This window comes from Platichthys flesus, chromosome 1 (assembly GCF_949316205.1).
Source record: "Platichthys flesus chromosome 1, fPlaFle2.1, whole genome shotgun sequence".
Taxonomy (NCBI): Eukaryota; Metazoa; Chordata; class Actinopteri; order Pleuronectiformes; family Pleuronectidae; genus Platichthys; species Platichthys flesus.
Window position 1 is genome coordinate 26,181,134 of NC_084945.1, and position 18,953 is coordinate 26,200,086.

The window sequence follows — 18,953 nt, forward strand, 5'->3', positions numbered from 1 at the left end:
CCATGAAACAATGACGGAGCCACTTTTACAATTTTTCTACAGGGATTTTTTGTTTTAACTTTATGGTGAATTAACATCCGGTAGCCTGCCTCTTTAAAGTGATTTCATTTCGATTGCATCAAAATATAGATGGTGTCTGTGTAAGAAGAACGTAAGAGATTCAGTTTGTGCCAAAGGTCGTCTCAATGAGAATACAAATATTTATCACTCAGTTCAAATTTGTCATGCTTCTTCTAAAATAATAGCATATGTTATTGATACAAGTTGATTCTTCAACAAGTATAAAGCTTTTAAAAGTGTCACATGTGTTGATCTACCTACTGACCAGAGATAACAAACTATGTTGAAACACTGGGTTTGTCCGTGGAGTCGTTCCTTCGAAAGTTTATTTAGGCCTAACAGTTTGGACCCCAGCCCATAATAATCCTGCAGACACACCTGTAGAGGAGAGTATAAAGAGCCTGGACAGCACTGAGTCAAACATAAAGCATCAGGAGTCTCTCCTCTCCACAGAAGCTCCACAGCCTCCACACCCACCCTGAAGATGACTCCCAGTGTCAGCCTGCTGCTGCTGCTCTTGCTCGGCCTCTCACAGGCTCATCCTCTCCAGGAGGAGGTAATGGAAGAAGACGTTCCTGAGAACACCATGGATATTTCAACCAGGATTCTGGCCTCAAACAACGCCATAGATGAGATACATGAGGAGGAAATTGAAGAAGAAGTTCCCGAGGGCACCATGGACATCACCACCGGGATTCTGACCTCAAACAATGCCACAGATGAGATCCTGCTGGAAGGAGACCTGGTCGCTCCGAGAACCCGGAACGCCATGAAGTGCTGGTCTCAGAAGTGCCTGTGGAGGAAAGCCTCAAACGGTCAGGTGGTGATCCCCTTCACCCTGAGCAGAGAGTTCAGCAGCATGGAGAGGCAGAAGATCGACCGTGCCATGAAAGCCTTCCAAAGAAGGACCTGCATCCGCTTCGTCCCCCGTCAGAACCAGCGCGACTACATCAGCATTGAGAACAGAGGCGGATGTTTCTCCTCTCTGGGCAGAGTGGGAGGCAGACAGGTGCTCTCTCTCAACAGGGGGGGCTGTGTCCAAAACGGAATCATCCAGCATGAGATCAACCACGCTCTGGGCTTCAACCACGAGCAGACCAGGAGCGACCGCGACAGATATGTCAGGATCAACTGGGGGAACATCAACCAGGGGATGGCCTACAACTTCTACAAGAAGGACACCAACAACCTGAACACTCCCTACGACTACTCCTCCATCATGCACTACGGAAGAACAGCCTTCGCCATCCAACGGGGGAGGGACACCATCACCCCCATCCCCAACTCCAACGTCCGGATCGGCCAGAGGCAGGGCATGTCCTCCTTGGACATCATGAGAATCAACAGGTTCTATAGCTGCTAACAAAAATGCTGATGCAAAATACAGAAAATTCACCCTTTACTGTATGTGTTTTACTGTTATTAAATAAAACCCATAATCTCTGCAAGCAATGGTAAAGATCACATTTCTTTTGACTATGTTCTCTCAAACAGTCAGACAACAGCATATGTGACGGCAACAAGTATCAAATGTCTATAATAAAGGTAAAGCAACATGATTGCTGTTGTGTCCCATCTTTTATCTTTTGATTGTCAAAATGAGGCGAATGCATTTTTTCTTACACAAACTTACAATCACTAAGAATATGTGAAGGACTTCTGACATTTTGGGGAAAATCATCAAAATACTGGGAATAGGACTCTCTTCCATACTTCCTCTTACTCTCTAAGGTCCCATTTTTCTGAAGGATATGAAAATGCCCCCTAACAAAAAGTACTCAGGGTAACATGACAACAATGAAACTAATCTTCAAAATTTGACTAAATATATCAGAAATTCAGGGGAATGCAGTTATAAGACACAAAAACACATTTGACTGAAAAATTCTTTCATCACAAACAAAATATCCGGAATTGAAATTTGTGCGTCAGTATAAATTTCCAGTAATTGATCATAGACTAAAGACAGAGGATGCATCTCCACTTCGTTTCTCTTTCCAGAAATTAAACGAAAATATTTATTATACAAACACCACAACTTTGCGATGATGACATCATTTGGAACTAGAGTCTATGCAGTAGCGCTTGAGGGATGGAACCGCAGTATCGAGGTCCATCTTATACATTTCATCACCACATCGTGAGTCAGTGTCAGCTGTCAAGTTTTCCCATGTTTTCAAAGCATCAAATAACTAATTAGAACCAATCTTACTGTGAAGGAGCACTTGAACTGACATCATTGCTATTACAAATATCTACATCATAAGCTCTCTTTGAAAAAATGTATTTGATGTGGACTTAGATTTAGAATTTAGTCCATGTCCCATCCACCGACATTGAGGAGGCAGGATTCATGACCTGTACTGCAGCCAGCCATAAGGGAGCAATCAATCGATCGATGTTTGATTGTGTTATTGGCTCATGACCAAATTTGCAATGCAAAGATAAAGTCTCTATGTGTGTCTGTGCATCTAAAGAAAATAGAGACAATTCAAAAAACTGTTTGGGACATTTTGCATGCTTTTTTGACACAGTCCCTAACATCAGTTCATCATTTTCCCATATCCTATCAAACCCAATAGTGTGCAGGCTTCAGCACTGCATGAAGACAAAAAAATAACACGTGTGTAAGATCACTAAAGTTCCCCTGATCTTTACTATTGCACCTTCAGATAGTCAAACAACCCCCTAATCCTTTGGAGCTCCTCAACATCTGGACAGTTGATTGACTTCAATCTTTTTTTTTAATTATTAAAAGTTCTCTTTATAAACCCTGTATAAAGAAAACCACTTGTCTACTCTTCCCCCCCACTAACCAGAAATAAAGCCAAAACATCCCAGATATGAACACTGCAATCTTACGTAGTTGGAGCCAGAGTCTGACAATAGCGATTGGAGGATCAAGCCAAGGTACTGAGGTCCTGCAGACTCGCGCTCAACCAATTGTGTGTCAGTCTCAGCTAATGATCTCTGACCACATTTTCTATAGCATCATTAGCATTGTTTAATATAAAATATATAAAGAATCTTTGAGAAATATACATTTGATGTGTACTTTGCCTTTTTAGTTTTTGTCCTCGTTCCATCCACTAACATGGAAGGGACAGAATTTATGAACTATGCTAATGCCACTTTTTTAGAACTCGACTGTTTAGCTCTGTGACTCAAGTGTAATAAAAGAAGGACAATCTGAGACTACTTAACTTCCCTTCTGCGTTTTTGCCTGTTTGTTTATATTTTGTCAAGTCATCATTCAAGTTCAAAGCTTCTTTGACTCCTAGTGCTTTATTTCTACATAGTTCGTTTTAATCCTAAAAGGACAGTGCTCACCTGACCATGAAACAATGACGGAGCCACTTTTACAATTTTTCTACAGGGATTTTTTGTTTTAACTTTATGGTGAATTAACATCCGGTAGCCTGCCTCTTTAAAGTGATTTCATTTCGATTGCATCAAAATATAGATGGTGTCTGTGTAAGAAGAACGTAAGAGATTCAGTTTGTGCCAAAGGTCGTCTCAATGAGAATACAAATATTTATCACTCAGTTCAAATTTGTCATGCTTCTTCTAAAATAATAGCATATGTTATTGATACAAGTTGATTCTTCAACAAGTATAAAGCTTTTAAAAGTGTCACATGTGTTGATCTACCTACTGACCAGAGATAACAAACTATGTTGAAACACTGGGTTTGTCCGTGGAGTCGTTCCTTCGAAAGTTTATTTAGGCCTAACAGTTTGGACCCCAGCCCATAATAATCCTGCAGACACACCTGTAGAGGAGAGTATAAAGAGCCTGGACAGCACTGAGTCAAACATAAAGCATCAGGAGTCTCTCCTCTCCACAGAAGCTCCACAGCCTCCACACCCACCCTGAAGATGACTCCCAGTGTCAGCCTGCTGCTGCTGCTCTTGCTTGGCCTCTCACAGGCTCATCCTCTCCAGGAGGAGGTAATGGAAGAAGACGTTCCTGAGAACACCATGGATATTTCAACCAGGATTCTGGCCTCAAACAACGCCATAGATGAGATACATGAGGAGGAAATTGAAGAAGAAGTTCCCGAGGGCACCATGGACATCACCACCGGGATTCTGACCTCAAACAATGCCACAGATGAGATCCTGCTGGAAGGAGACCTGGTCGCTCCGAGAACCCGGAACGCCATGAAGTGCTGGTCTCAGAAGTGCCTGTGGAGGAAAGCCTCAAACGGTCAGGTGGTGATCCCCTTCACCCTGAGCAGAGAGTTCAGCAGCATGGAGAGGCAGAAGATCGACCGTGCCATGAAAGCCTTCCAAAGAAGGACCTGCATCCGCTTCGTCCCCCGTCAGAACCAGCGCGACTACATCAGCATTGAGAACAGAGGCGGATGTTTCTCCTCTCTGGGCAGAGTGGGAGGCAGACAGGTGCTCTCTCTCAACAGGGGGGGCTGTGTCCAAAACGGAATCATCCAGCATGAGATCAACCACGCTCTGGGCTTCAACCACGAGCAGACCAGGAGCGACCGCGACAGATATGTCAGGATCAACTGGGGGAACATCAACCAGGGGATGGCCTACAACTTCTACAAGAAGGACACCAACAACCTGAACACTCCCTACGACTACTCCTCCATCATGCACTACGGAAGAACAGCCTTCGCCATCCAACGGGGGAGGGACACCATCACCCCCATCCCCAACTCCAACGTCCGGATCGGCCAGAGGCAGGGCATGTCCTCCTTGGACATCATGAGAATCAACAGGTTCTATAGCTGCTAACAAAAATGCTGATGCAAAATACAAAAAATTCACCCTTTACTGTATGTGTTTTACTGTTATTAAATAAAACCCATAATCTCTGCAAGCAATGGTAAAGATCACATTTCTTTTGACTATGTTCTCTCAAACAGTCAGACAACAGCATATGTGACGGCAACAAGTATCAAATGTCTATAATAAAGGTAAAGCAACATGATTGCTGTTGTGTCCCATCTTTTATCTTTTGATTGTCAAAATGAGGCGAATGCATTTTTTCTTACACAAACTTACAATCACTAAGAATATGTGAAGGACTTCTGACATTTTGGGGAAAATCATCAAAATACTGGGAATAGGACTCTCTTCCATACTTCCTCTTACTCTCTAAGGTCCCATTTTTCTGAAGGATATGAAAATGCCCCCTAACAAAAAGTACTCAGGGTAACATGACAACAATGAAACTAATCTTCAAAATTTGACTAAATATATCAGAAATTCAGGGGAATGCAGTTATAAGACACAAAAACACATTTGACTGAAAAATTCTTTCATCACAAACAAAATATCCGGAATTGAAATTTGTGCGTCAGTATAAATTTCCAGTAATTGATCATAGACTAAAGACAGAGGATGCATCTCCACTTCCTTTCTCTTTCCAGAAATTAAACGAAAATATTTATTATACAAACACCACATCTTTGCGATGATGACATCATTTGGAACTAGAGTCTATGCAGTAGCGCTTGAGGGATGGAACCGCAGTATCGAGGTCCATCTTATACATTTCATCACCACATCGTGAGTCAGTGTCAGCTGTCAAGTTTTCCCATGTTTTCAAAGCATCAAATAACTAATTAGAACCAATCTTACTGTGAAGGAGCACTTGAACTGACATCATTGCTATTACAAATATCTACATCATAAGCTCTCTTTGAAAAAATGTATTTGATGTGGACTTAGATTTAGAATTTAGTCCATGTCCCATCCACCGACATTGAGGAGGCAGGATTCATGACCTGTACTGCAGCCAGCCATAAGGGAGCAATCAATATCCTTTACCTTCACATTTATGGATTATAGATCGATGTTTGATTGTGTTATTGGCTCATGACCAAATTTGCAATGCAAAGATAAAGTCTCTATGTGTGTCTGTGCATCTAAAGAAAATAGAGACAATTCAAAAAACTGTTTGGGACATTTTGCATGCTTTTTTGACACAGTCCCTAACATCAGCTCATCATTTTCCCATATCCTATCAAACCCAATAGTGTGCAGGCTTCAGCACTGCATGAAGACAAAAAAATAACACGTGTGTAAGATCACTAAAGTTCCCCTGATCTTTACTATTGCACCTTCAGATAGTCAAACAACCCCCTAATCCTTTGGAGCTCCTCAACATCTGGACAGTTGATTGACTTCAATCTTTTTTTTTAATTATTAAAAGTTCTCTTTATAAACCCTGTATAAAGAAAACCACTTGTCTACTCTTCCCCCCCACTAACCAGAAATAAAGCCAAAACATCCCAGATATGAACACTGCAATCTTACGTAGTTGGAGCCAGAGTCTGACAATAGCGATTGGAGGATCAAGCCAAGGTACTGAGGTCCGGCAGACTCGCGCTCAACCAATTGTGTGTCAGTCTCAGCTAATGATCTCTGACCACATTTTCTATAGCATCATTAGCATTGTTTAATATAAAATATATAAAGAATCTTTGAGAAATATACATTTGATGTGTACTTTGCCTTTTTAGTTTTTGTCCTCGTTCCATCCACTAACATGGAAGGGACAGAATTTATGAACTATGCTAATGCCACTTTTTTAGAACTCGACTGTTTAGCTCTGTGACTCAAGTGTAATAAAAGAAGGACAATCTGAGACTACTTAACTTCCCTTCTGCGTTTTTGCCTGTTTGTTTATATTTTGTCAAGTCATCATTCAAGTTCAAAGCTTCTTTGACTCCTAGTGCTTTATTTCTACATAGTTCGTTTTAATCCTAAAAGGACAGTGCTCACCTGACCATGAAACAATGACGGAGCCACTTTTACAATTTTTCTACAGGGATTTTTTGTTTTAACTTTATGGTGAATTAACATCCGGTAGCCTGCCTCTTTAAAGTGATTTCATTTCGATTGCATCAAAATATAGATGGTGTCTGTGTAAGAAGAACGTAAGAGATTCAGTTTGTGCCAAAGGTCGTCTCAATGAGAATACAAATATTTATCACTCAGTTCAAATTTGTCATGCTTCTTCTAAAATAATAGCATATGTTATTGATACAAGTTGATTCTTCAACAAGTATAAAGCTTTTAAAAGTGTCACATGTGTTGATCTACCTACTGACCAGAGATAACAAACTATGTTGAAACACTGGGTTTGTCCGTGGAGTCGTTCCTTCGAAAGTTTATTTAGGCCTAACAGTTTGGACCCCAGCCCATAATAATCCTGCAGACACACCTGTAGAGGAGAGTATAAAGAGCCTGGACAGCACTGAGTCAAACATAAAGCATCAGGAGTCTCTCCTCTCCACAGAAGCTCCACAGCCTCCACACCCACCCTGAAGATGACTCCCAGTGTCAGCCTGCTGCTGCTGCTCTTGCTCGGCCTCTCACAGGCTCATCCTCTCCAGGAGGAGGTAATGGAAGAAGACGTTCCTGAGAACACCATGGATATTTCAACCAGGATTCTGGCCTCAAACAACGCCATAGATGAGATACATGAGGAGGAAATTGAAGAAGAAGTTCCCGAGGGCACCATGGACATCACCACCGGGATTCTGACCTCAAACAATGCCACAGATGAGATCCTGCTGGAAGGAGACCTGGTCGCTCCGAGAACCCGGAACGCCATGAAGTGCTGGTCTCAGAAGTGCCTGTGGAGGAAAGCCTCAAACGGTCAGGTGGTGATCCCCTTCACCCTGAGCAGAGAGTTCAGCAGCATGGAGAGGCAGAAGATCGACCGTGCCATGAAAGCCTTCCAAAGAAGGACCTGCATCCGCTTCGTCCCCCGTCAGAACCAGCGCGACTACATCAGCATTGAGAACGGAGGCGGATGTTTCTCCTCTCTGGGCAGAGTGGGAGGCAGACAGGTGCTCTCTCTCAACAGGGGGGGCTGTGTCCAAAACGGAATCATCCAGCATGAGATCAACCACGCTCTGGGCTTCAACCACGAGCAGACCAGGAGCGACCGCGACAGATATGTCAGGATCAACTGGGGGAACATCAACCAGGGGATGGCCTACAACTTCTACAAGAAGGACACCAACAACCTGAACACTCCCTACGACTACTCCTCCATCATGCACTACGGAAGAACAGCCTTCGCCATCCAACGGGGGAGGGACACCATCACCCCCATCCCCAACTCCAACGTCCGGATCGGCCAGAGGCAGGGCATGTCCTCCTTGGACATCATGAGAATCAACAGGTTCTATAGCTGCTAACAAAAATGCTGATGCAAAATACAGAAAATTCACCCTTTACTGTATGTGTTTTACTGTTATTAAATAAAACCCATAATCTCTGCAAGCAATGGTAAAGATCACATTTCTTTTGACTATGTTCTCTCAAACAGTCAGACAACAGCATATGTGACGGCAACAAGTATCAAATGTCTATAATAAAGGTAAAGCAACATGATTGCTGTTGTGTCCCATCTTTTATCTTTTGATTGTCAAAATGAGGCGAATGCATGTTTTCTTACACAAACTTACAATCACTAAGAATATGTGAAGGACTTCTGACATTTTGGGGAAAATCATCAAAATACTGGGAATAGGACTCTCTTCCATACTTCCTCTTACTCTCTAAGGTCCCATTTTTCTGAAGGATATGAAAATGCCCCCTAACAAAAAGTACTCAGGGTAACATGACAACAATGAAACTAATCTTCAAAATTTGACTAAATATATCAGAAATTCAGGGGAATGCAGTTATAAGACACAAAAACACATTTGACTGAAAAATTCTTTCATCACAAACAAAATATCCGGAATTGAAATTTGTGCGTCAGTATAAATTTCCAGTAATTGATCATAGACTAAAGACAGAGGATGCATCTCCACTTCCTTTCTCTTTCCAGAAATTAAACGAAAATATTTATTATACAAACACCACAACTTTGCGATGATGACATCATTTGGAACTAGAGTCTATGCAGTAGCGCTTGAGGGATGGAACCGCAGTATCGAGGTCCATCTTATACATTTCATCACCACATCGTGAGTCAGTGTCAGCTGTCAAGTTTTCCCATGTTTTCAAAGCATCAAATAACTAATTAGAACCAATCTTACTGTGAAGGAGCACTTGAACTGACATCATTGCTATTACAAATATCTACATCATAAGCTCTCTTTGAAAAAATGTATTTGATGTGGACTTAGATTTAGAATTTAGTCCATGTCCCATCCACCGACATTGAGGAGGCAGGATTCATGACCTGTACTGCAGCCAGCCATAAGGGAGCAATCAATATCCTTTACCTTCACATTTATGGATTATAGATCGATGTTTGATTGTGTTATTGGCTCATGACCAAATTTGCAATGCAAAGATAAAGTCTCTATGTGTGTCTGTGCATCTAAAGAAAATAGAGACGATTCAAAAAACTGTTTGGGACATTTTGCATGCTTTTTTGACACAGTCCCTAACATCAGCTCATCATTTTCCCATATCCTATCAAACCCAATAGTGTGCAGGCTTCAGCACTGCATGAAGACAAAAAAATAACACGTGTGTAAGATCACTAAAGTTCCCCTGATCTTTACTATTGCACCTTCAGATAGTCAAACAACCCCCTAATCCTTTGGAGCTCCTCAACATCTGGACAGTTGATTGACTTCAATCTTTTTTTTTAATTATTAATAGTTCTCTTTATAAACCCTGTATAAAGAAAACCACTTGTCTACTCTTCCCCCCCACTAACCAGAAATAAAGCCAAAACATCCCAGATATGAACACTGCAATCTTACGTAGTTGGAGCCAGAGTCTGACAATAGCGATTGGAGGATCAAGCCAAGGTACTGAGGTCCTGCAGACCTCTGCAGGACCTCAGTACACAATTGGTGTGTGTCTGACTGACACACACCAATTGTGTGTCAGTCTCAGCTAATGATCTCTGACCACATTTTCTATAGCATCATTAGCATTGTTTAATATAAAATATATAAAGAATCTTTGAGAAATATACATTTGATGTGTACTTTGCCTTTTTAGTTTTTGTCCTCGTTCCATCCACTAACATGGAAGGGACAGAATTTATGAACTATGCTAATGCCACTTTTTTAGAACTCGACTGTTTAGCTCTGTGACTCAAGTGTAATAAAAGAAGGACAATCTGAGACTACTTAACTTCCCTTCTGCGTTTTTGCCTGTTTGTTTATATTTTGTCAAGTCATCATTCAAGTTCAAAGCTTCTTTGACTCCTAGTGCTTTATTTCTACATAGTTCGTTTTAATCCTAAAAGGACAGTGCTCACCTGACCATGAAACAATGACGGAGCCACTTTTACAATTTTTCTACAGGGATTTTTTGTTTTAACTTTATGGTGAATTAACATCCGGTAGCCTGCCTCTTTAAAGTGATTTCATTTCGATTGCATCAAAATATAGATGGTGTCTGTGTAAGAAGAACGTAAGAGATTCAGTTTGTGCCAAAGGTCGTCTCAATGAGAATACAAATATTTATCACTCAGTTCAAATTTGTCATGCTTCTTCTAAAATAATAGCATATGTTATTGATACAAGTTGATTCTTCAACAAGTATAAAGCTTTTAAAAGTGTCACATGTGTTGATCTACCTACTGACCAGAGATAACAAACTATGTTGAAACACTGGGTTTGTCCGTGGAGTCGTTCCTTCGAAAGTTTATTTAGGCCTAACAGTTTGGACCCCAGCCCATAATAATCCTGCAGACACACCTGTAGAGGAGAGTATAAAGAGCCTGGACAGCACTGAGTCAAACATAAAGCATCAGGAGTCTCTCCTCTCCACAGAAGCTCCACAGCCTCCACACCGACCCTGAAGATGACTCCCAGTGTCAGCCTGCTGCTGCTGCTCTTGCTCGGCCTCTCACAGGCTCATCCACTCCAGGAGGAGGTAATGGAAGAAGACGTTCCTGAGAACACCATGGATATTTCAACCAGGATTCTGGCCTCAAACAACGCCATAGATGAGATACATGAGGAGGAAATTGAAGAAGAAGTTCCCGAGGGCACCATGGACATCACCACCGGGATTCTGACCTCAAACAATGCCACAGATGAGATCCTGCTGGAAGGAGACCTGGTTGCTCCGAGAACCCGGAACGCCATGAAGTGCTGGTCTCAGAAGTGCCTGTGGAGGAAAGCCTCAAACGGTCAGGTGGTGATCCCCTTCACCCTGAGCAGAGAGTTCAGCAGCATGGAGAGGCAGAAGATCGACCGTGCCATGAAAGCCTTCCAAAGAAGGACCTGCATCCGCTTCGTCCCCCGTCAGAACCAGCGCGACTACATCAGCATTGAGAACAGAGGCGGATGTTTCTCCTCTCTGGGCAGAGTGGGAGGCAGACAGGTGCTCTCTCTCAACAGGGGGGGCTGTGTCCAAAACGGAATCATCCAGCATGAGATCAACCACGCTCTGGGCTTCAACCACGAGCAGACCAGGAGCGACCGCGACAGATATGTCAGGATCAACTGGGGGAACATCAACCAGGGGATGGCCTACAACTTCTACAAGAAGGACACCAACAACCTGAACACTCCCTACGACTACTCCTCCATCATGCACTACGGAAGAACAGCCTTCGCCATCCAACGGGGGAGGGACACCATCACCCCCATCCCCAACTCCAACGTCCGGATCGGCCAGAGGCAGGGCATGTCCTCCTTGGACATCATGAGAATCAACAGGTTCTATAGCTGCTAACAAAAATGCTGATGCAAAATACAGAAAATTCACCCTTTACTGTATGTGTTTTACTGTTATTAAATAAAACCCATAATCTCTGCAAGCAATGGTAAAGATCACATTTCTTTTGACTATGTTCTCTCAAACAGTCAGACAACAGCATATGTGACGGCAACAAGTATCAAATGTCTATAATAAAGGTAAAGCAACATGATTGCTGTTGTGTCCCATCTTTTATCTTTTGATTGTCAAAATGAGGCGAATGCATTTTTTCTTACACAAACTTACAATCACTAAGAATATGTGAAGGACTTCTGACATTTTGGGGAAAATCATCAAAATACTGGGAATAGGACTCTCTTCCATACTTCCTCTTACTCTCTAAGGTCCCATTTTTCTGAAGGATATGAAAATGCCCCCTAACAAAAAGTACTCAGGGTAACATGACAACAATGAAACTAATCTTCAAAATTTGACTAAATATATCAGAAATTCAGGGGAATGCAGTTATAAGACACAAAAACACATTTGACTGAAAAATTCTTTCATCACAAACAAAATATCCGGAATTGAAATTTGTGCGTCAGTATAAATTTCCAGTAATTGATCATAGACTAAAGACAGAGGATGCATCTCCACTTCCTTTCTCTTTCCAGAAATTAAACGAAAATATTTATTATACAAACACCACAACTTTGCGATGATGACATCATTTGGAACTAGAGTCTATGCAGTAGCGCTTGAGGGATGGAACCGCAGTATCGAGGTCCATCTTATACATTTCATCACCACATCGTGAGTCAGTGTCAGCTGTCAAGTTTTCCCATGTTTTCAAAGCATCAAATAACTAATTACAACCAATCTTACTGTGAAGGAGCACTTGAACTGACATCATTGCTATTACAAATATCTACATCATAAGCTCTCTTTGAAAAAATGTATTTGATGTGGACTTAGATTTAGAATTTAGTCCATGTCCCATCCACCGACATTGAGGAGGCAGGATTCATGACCTGTACTGCAGCCAGCCATAAGGGAGCAATCAATATCCTTTACCTTCACATTTATGGATTATAGATCGATGTTTGATTGTGTTATTGGCTCATGACCAAATTTGCAATGCAAAGATAAAGTCTCTATGTGTGTCTGTGCATCTAAAGAAAATAGAGACAATTCAAAAAACTGTTTGGGACATTTTGCATGCTTTTTTGACACAGTCCCTAACATCAGCTCATCATTTTCCCATATCCTATCAAACCCAATAGTGTGCAGGCTTCAGCACTGCATGAAGACAAAAAAATAACAAGTGTGTAAGATCACTAAAGTTCCCCTGATCTTTACTATTGCACCTTCAGATAGTCAAACAACCCCCTAATCCTTTGGAGCTCCTCAACATCTGGACAGTTGATTGACTTCAATCTTTTTTTTTAATTATTAATAGTTCTCTTTATAAACCCTGTATAAAGAAAACCACTTGTCTACTCTTCCCCCCCACTAACCAGAAATAAAGCCAAAACATCCCAGATATGAACACTGCAATCTTACGTAGTTGGAGCCAGAGTCTGACAATAGCGATTGGAGGATCAAGCCAAGGTACTGAGGTCCTGCAGACTCGCGCTCAACCAATTGTGTGTCAGTCTCAGCTAATGATCTCTGACCACATTTTCTATAGCATCATTAGCATTGTTTAATATAAAATATATAAAGAATCTTTGAGAAATATACATTTGATGTGTACTTTGCCTTTTTAGTTTTTGTCCTCGTTCCATCCACTAACATGGAAGGGACAGAATTTATGAACTATGCTAATGCCACTTTTTTAGAACTCGACTGTTTAGCTCTGTGACTCAAGTGTAATAAAAGAAGGACAATCTGAGACTACTTAACTTCCCTTCTGCGTTTTTGCCTGTTTGTTTATATTTTGTCAAGTCATCATTCAAGTTCAAAGCTTCTTTGACTCCTAGTGCTTTATTTCTACATAGTTAGTTTTAATCCTAAAAGGACAGTGCTCACCTGACCATGAAACAATGACGGAGCCACTTTTACAATTTTTCTACAGGGATTTTTTGTTTTAACTTTATGGTGAATTAACATCCGGTAGCCTGCCTCTTTAAAGTGATTTCATTTCGATTGCATCAAAATATAGATGGTGTCTGTGTAAGAAGAACGTAAGAGATTCAGTTTGTGCCAAAGGTCGTCTCAATGAGAATACAAATATTTATCACTCAGTTCAAATTTGTCATGCTTCTTCTAAAATAATAGCATATGTTATTGATACAAGTTGATTCTTCAACAAGTATAAAGCTTTTAAAAGTGTCACATGTGTTGATCTACCTACTGACCAGAGATAACAAACTATGTTGAAACACTGGGTTTGTCCGTGGAGTCGTTCCTTCGAAAGTTTATTTAGGCCTAACAGTTTGGACCCCAGCCCATAATAATCCTGCAGACACACCTGTAGAGGAGAGTATAAAGAGCCTGGACAGCACTGAGTCAAACATAAAGCATCAGGAGTCTCTCCTCTCCACAGAAGCTCCACAGCCTCCACACCCACCCTGAAGATGACTCCCAGTGTCAGCCTGCTGCTGCTGCTCTTGCTCGGCCTCTCACAGGCTCATCCTCTCCAGGAGGAGGTAATGGAAGAAGACGTTCCTGAGAACACCATGGATATTTCAACCAGGATTCTGGCCTCAAACAACGCCATAGATGAGATACATGAGGAGGAAATTGAAGAAGAAGTTCCCGAGGGCACCATGGACATCACCACCGGGATTCTGACCTCAAACAATGCCACAGATGAGATCCTGCTGGAAGGAGACCTGGTCGCTCCGAGAACCCGGAACGCCATGAAGTGCTGGTCTCAGAAGTGCCTGTGGAGGAAAGCCTCAAACGGTCAGGTGGTGATCCCCTTCACCCTGAGCAGAGAGTTCAGCAGCATGGAGAGGCAGAAGATCGACCGTGCCATGAAAGCCTTCCAAAGAAGGACCTGCATCCGCTTCGTCCCCCGTCAGAACCAGCGCGACTACATCAGCATTGAGAACAGAGGCGGATGTTTCTCCTCTCTGGGCAGAGTGGGAGGCAGACAGGTGCTCTCTCTCAACAGGGGGGGCTGTGTCCAAAACGGAATCATCCAGCATGAGATCAACCACGCTCTGGGCTTCAACCACGAGCAGACCAGGAGCGACCGCGACAGATATGTCAGGATCAACTGGGGGAACATCAACCAGGGGATGGCCTACAACTTCTACAAGAAGGACACCAACAACCTGAACACTCCCTACGACTACTCCTCCATCATGCACTACGGAAGAACAGCCTTCGCCATCCAACGGGGGAGGGACACCATCACCCCCATCCCCAACTCCAACGTCCGGATCGGCCAGAGGCAGGGCATGTCCTCCTTGGACATCATGAGAATCAACAGGTTCTATAGCTGCTAACAAAAATGCTGATTCAAAATACAAAAAATTCACCCTTTACTGTATGTGTTTTACTGTTATTAAATAAAACCCATAATCTCTGCAAGCAATGGTAAAGATCACATTTCTTTTGACTATGTTCTCTCAAACAGTCAGACAACAGCATATGTGACGGCAACAAGTATCAAATGTCTATAATAAAGGTAAAGCAACATGATTGCTGTTGTGTCCCATCTTTTATCTTTTGATTGTCAAAATGAGGCGAATGCATTTTTTCTTACACAAACTTACAATCACTAAGAATATGTGAAGGACTTCTGACATTTTGGGGAAAATCATCAAAATACTGGGAATAGGACTCTCTTCCATACTTCCTCTTACTCTCTAAGGTCCCATTTTTCTGAAGGATATGAAAATGCCCCCTAACAAAAAGTACTCAGGGTAACATGACAACAATGAAACTAATCTTCAAAATTTGACTAAATATATCAGAAATTCAGGGGAATGCAGTTATAAGACACAAAAACACATTTGACTGAAAAATTCTTTCATCACAAACAAAATATCCAGAATTGAAATTTGTGCGTCAGTATAAATTTCCAGTAATTGATCATAGACTAAAGACAGAGGATGCATCTCCACTTCCTTTCTCTTTCCAGAAATTAAACGAAAATATTTATTATACAAACACCACATCTTTGCGATGATGACATCATTTGGAACTAGAGTCTATGCAGTAGCGCTTGAGGGATGGAACCGCAGTATCGAGGTCCATCTTATACATTTCATCACCACATCGTGAGTCAGTGTCAGCTGTCAAGTTTTCCCATGTTTTCAAAGCATCAAATAACTAATTAGAACCAATCTTACTGTGAAGGAGCACTTGAACTGACATCATTGCTATTACAAATATCTACATCATAAGCTCTCTTTGAAAAAATGTATTTGATGTGGACTTAGATTTAGAATTTAGTCCATGTCCCATCCACCGACATTGAGGAGGCAGGATTCATGACCTGTACTGCAGCCAGCCATAAGGGAGCAATCAATATCCTTTACCTTCACATTTATGGATTATAGATCGATGTTTGATTGTGTTATTGGCTCATGACCAAATTTGCAATGCAAAGATAAAGTCTCTATGTGTGTCTGTGCATCTAAAGAAAATAGAGACAATTCAAAAAACTGTTTGGGACATTTTGCATGCTTTTTTGACACAGTCCCTAACATCAGCTCATCATTTTCCCATATCCTATCAAACCCAATAGTGTGCAGGCTTCAGCACTGCATGAAGACAAAAAAATAACACGTGTGTAAGATCACTAAAGTTCCCCTGATCTTTACTATTGCACCTTCAGATAGTCAAACAACCCCCTAATCCTTTGGAGCTCCTCAACATCTGGACAGTTGATTGACTTCAATCTTTTTTTTTAATTATTAAAAGTTCTTTTTATAAACCCTGTATAAAGAAAACCACTTGTCTACTCTTCCCCCCCACTAACCAGAAATAAAGCCAAAACATCCCAGATATGAACACTGCAATCTTACGTAGTTGGAGCCAGAGTCTGACAATAGCGATTGGAGGATCAAGCCAAGGTACTGAGGTCCGGCAGACTCGCGCTCAACCAATTGTGTGTCAGTCTCAGCTAATGATCTCTGACCACATTTTCTATAGCATCATTAGCATTGTTTAATATAAAATATATAAAGAATCTTTGAGAAATATACATTTGATGTGTACTTTGCCTTTTTAGTTTTTGTCCTCGTTCCATCCACTAACATGGAAGGGACAGAATTTATGAACTATGCTAATGCCACTTTTTTAGAACTCGACTGTTTAGCTCTGTGACTCAAGTGTAATAAAAGAAGGACAATCTGAGACTACTTAACTTCCCTTCTGCGTTTTTGCCTGTTTGTTTATATTTTGTCAAGTCATCATTCAAGTTCAAAGCTTCTTTGACTCCTAGTGCTTTATTTCTACATAGTTCGTTTTAATCCTAAAAGGACAGTGCTCACCTGACCATGAAACAATGACGGAGCCACTTTTACAATTTTTCTACAGGGATTTTTTGTTTTAACTTTATGGTGAATTAACATCCGGTAGCCTGCCTCTTTAAAGTGATTTCATTTCGATTGCATCAAAATATAGATGGTGTCTGTGTAAGAAGAACGTAAGAGATTCAGTTTGTGCCAAAGGTCGTCTCAATGAGAATACAAATATTTATCACTCAGTTCAAATTTGTCATGCTTCTTCTAAAATAATAGCATATGTTATTGATACAAGTTGATTCTTCAACAAGTATAAAGCTTTTAAAAGTGTCACATGTGTTGATCTACCTACTGACCAGAGATAACAAACTATGTTGAAACACTGGGTTTGTCCGTGGAGTCGTTCCTTCGAAAGTTTATTTAGGCCTAACAGTTTGGACCCCAGCCCATAATAATCCTGCAGACACACCTGTAGAGGAGAGTATAAAGAGCCTGGACAGCACTGAGTCAAACATAAAGCATCAGGAGTCTCTCCTCTCCACAGAAGCTCCACAGCCTCCACACCCACCCTGAAGATGACTCCCAGTGTCAGCCTGCTGCTGCTGCTCTTGCTCGGCCTCTCACAGGCTCATCCACTCCAGGAGGAGGTAATGGAAGAAGACGTTCCTGAGAACACCATGGATATTTCAACCAGGATTCTGGCCTCAAACAACGCCATAGATGAGATACATGAGGAGGAAATTGAAGAAGAAGTTCCCGAGGGCACCATGGACATCACCACCGGGATTCTGACCTCAAACAATGCCACAGATGAGATCCTGCTGGAAGGAGACCTGGTCGCTCCGAGAACCCGGAACGCCATGAAGTGCTGGTCTCAGAAGTGCCTGTGGAGGAAAGCCTCAAACGGTCAGGTGGTGATCCCCTTCACCCTGAGCAGAGAGTTCAGCAGCATGGAGAGGCAGAAGATCGACCGTGCCATGAAAGCCTTCCAAAGAAGGACCTGCATCCGCTTCGTCCCCCGTCAGAACCAGCGCGACTACATCAGCATTGAGAACAGAGGCGGATGTTTCTCCTCTCTGGGCAGAGTGGGAGGCAGACAGGTGCTCTCTCTCAACAGGGGGGGCTGTGTCCAAAACGGAATCATCCAGCATGAGATCAACCACGCTCTGGGCTTCAACCACGAGCAGACCAGGAGCGACCGCGACAGATATGTCAGGATCAACTGGGGGAACATCAACCAGGGGATGGCCTACAACTTCTACAAGAAGGACACCAACAACCTGAACACTCCCTACGACTACTCCTCCATCATGCACTACGGAAGAACAGCCTTCGCCATCCAACGGGGGAGGGACACCATCACCCCCATCCCCAACTCCAACGTCCGGATCGGCCAGAGGCAGGGCATGTCCTCCTTGGACATCATGAGAATCAACAGGTTCTATAGCTGCTAACAAAAATGCTGATGCAAAATACAGAAAATTCACCCTTTACTGTATGTGTTTTACTGTTATTAAATAAAACCCATAATCTCTGCAAGCAATGGTAAAGATCACATTTCTTTTGACTATGTTCTCTCAAACAGTCAGACAACAGCATATGTGACGGCAACAAGTATCAAATGTCTATAATAAAGGTAAAGCAACATGATTGCTGTTGTGTCCCATCTTTTATCTTTTGATTGTCAAAATGAGGCGAATGCATGTTTTCTTACACAAACTTACAATCACTAAGAATATGTGAAGGACTTCTGACATTTTGGGGAAAATCATCAAAATACTGGGAATAGGACTCTCTTCCATACTTCCTCTTACTCTCTAAGGTCCCATTTTTCTGAAGGATATGAAAATGCCCCCTAACAAAA

At 41.9% G+C, this 18,953-nt stretch overlaps 6 protein-coding genes across 8 annotated transcripts; all 6 read left to right on the forward strand.

The window, feature by feature from the left end:
• The first annotated feature begins 414 nt into the window (after positions 1-414).
• Positions 415-1,552, forward strand: LOC133955371 (high choriolytic enzyme 1-like). The gene has a single exon (XM_062390190.1). It carries the CDS (start codon positions 545-547, stop codon positions 1,421-1,423), a length of 879 nt encoding a protein of 292 aa, XP_062246174.1. The 5' UTR covers positions 415-544; the 3' UTR covers positions 1,424-1,552.
• Positions 1,553-3,938: 2,386 nt separating this feature from the next.
• Positions 3,939-4,817, forward strand: LOC133958879 (high choriolytic enzyme 1-like). Its single transcript, XM_062393903.1, has one exon. The coding sequence runs from the start codon at positions 3,939-3,941 to the stop codon at positions 4,815-4,817; it is 879 nt and encodes a 292-aa protein (XP_062249887.1).
• Positions 4,818-7,230: 2,413 nt separating this feature from the next.
• LOC133958888 (high choriolytic enzyme 1-like) lies at positions 7,231-8,355 on the forward strand. 2 transcript variants are annotated; one of them, XM_062393922.1, is made up of 2 exons: positions 7,231-7,432; positions 7,520-8,355. In XM_062393922.1, the coding sequence occupies exons 1-2, from the start codon at positions 7,361-7,363 to the stop codon at positions 8,237-8,239; spliced, it is 792 nt and encodes a 263-aa protein (XP_062249906.1). In that variant the 5' UTR covers positions 7,231-7,360; the 3' UTR covers positions 8,240-8,355. The 2 variants fall into 2 exon arrangements, with proteins under 2 accessions (XP_062249906.1, XP_062249899.1); XM_062393915.1 differs by having other exon boundaries at positions 7,231-8,355.
• A 2,465-nt stretch (positions 8,356-10,820) lies between these two features.
• Positions 10,821-11,777, forward strand: LOC133958903 (high choriolytic enzyme 1-like). Of its 2 annotated transcripts, XM_062393940.1 has the most exons (2): positions 10,821-10,892; positions 10,980-11,777. In XM_062393940.1, the coding sequence occupies exons 1-2, from the start codon at positions 10,821-10,823 to the stop codon at positions 11,697-11,699; spliced, it is 792 nt and encodes a 263-aa protein (XP_062249924.1). In that variant the 3' UTR covers positions 11,700-11,777. The 2 variants fall into 2 exon arrangements, with proteins under 2 accessions (XP_062249924.1, XP_062249918.1); XM_062393934.1 differs by having other exon boundaries at positions 10,821-11,777.
• A 2,335-nt stretch (positions 11,778-14,112) lies between these two features.
• On the forward strand, positions 14,113-15,121 carry LOC133958921 (high choriolytic enzyme 1-like). The gene has a single exon (XM_062393951.1). The coding sequence runs from the start codon at positions 14,243-14,245 to the stop codon at positions 15,119-15,121; it is 879 nt and encodes a 292-aa protein (XP_062249935.1). The 5' UTR covers positions 14,113-14,242.
• A 2,543-nt stretch (positions 15,122-17,664) lies between these two features.
• Positions 17,665-18,659, forward strand: LOC133958928 (high choriolytic enzyme 1-like). Its single transcript, XM_062393964.1, has one exon. It carries the CDS (start codon positions 17,665-17,667, stop codon positions 18,541-18,543), a length of 879 nt encoding a protein of 292 aa, XP_062249948.1. The 3' UTR covers positions 18,544-18,659.
• The last annotated feature ends 294 nt before the right edge of the window (positions 18,660-18,953 follow it).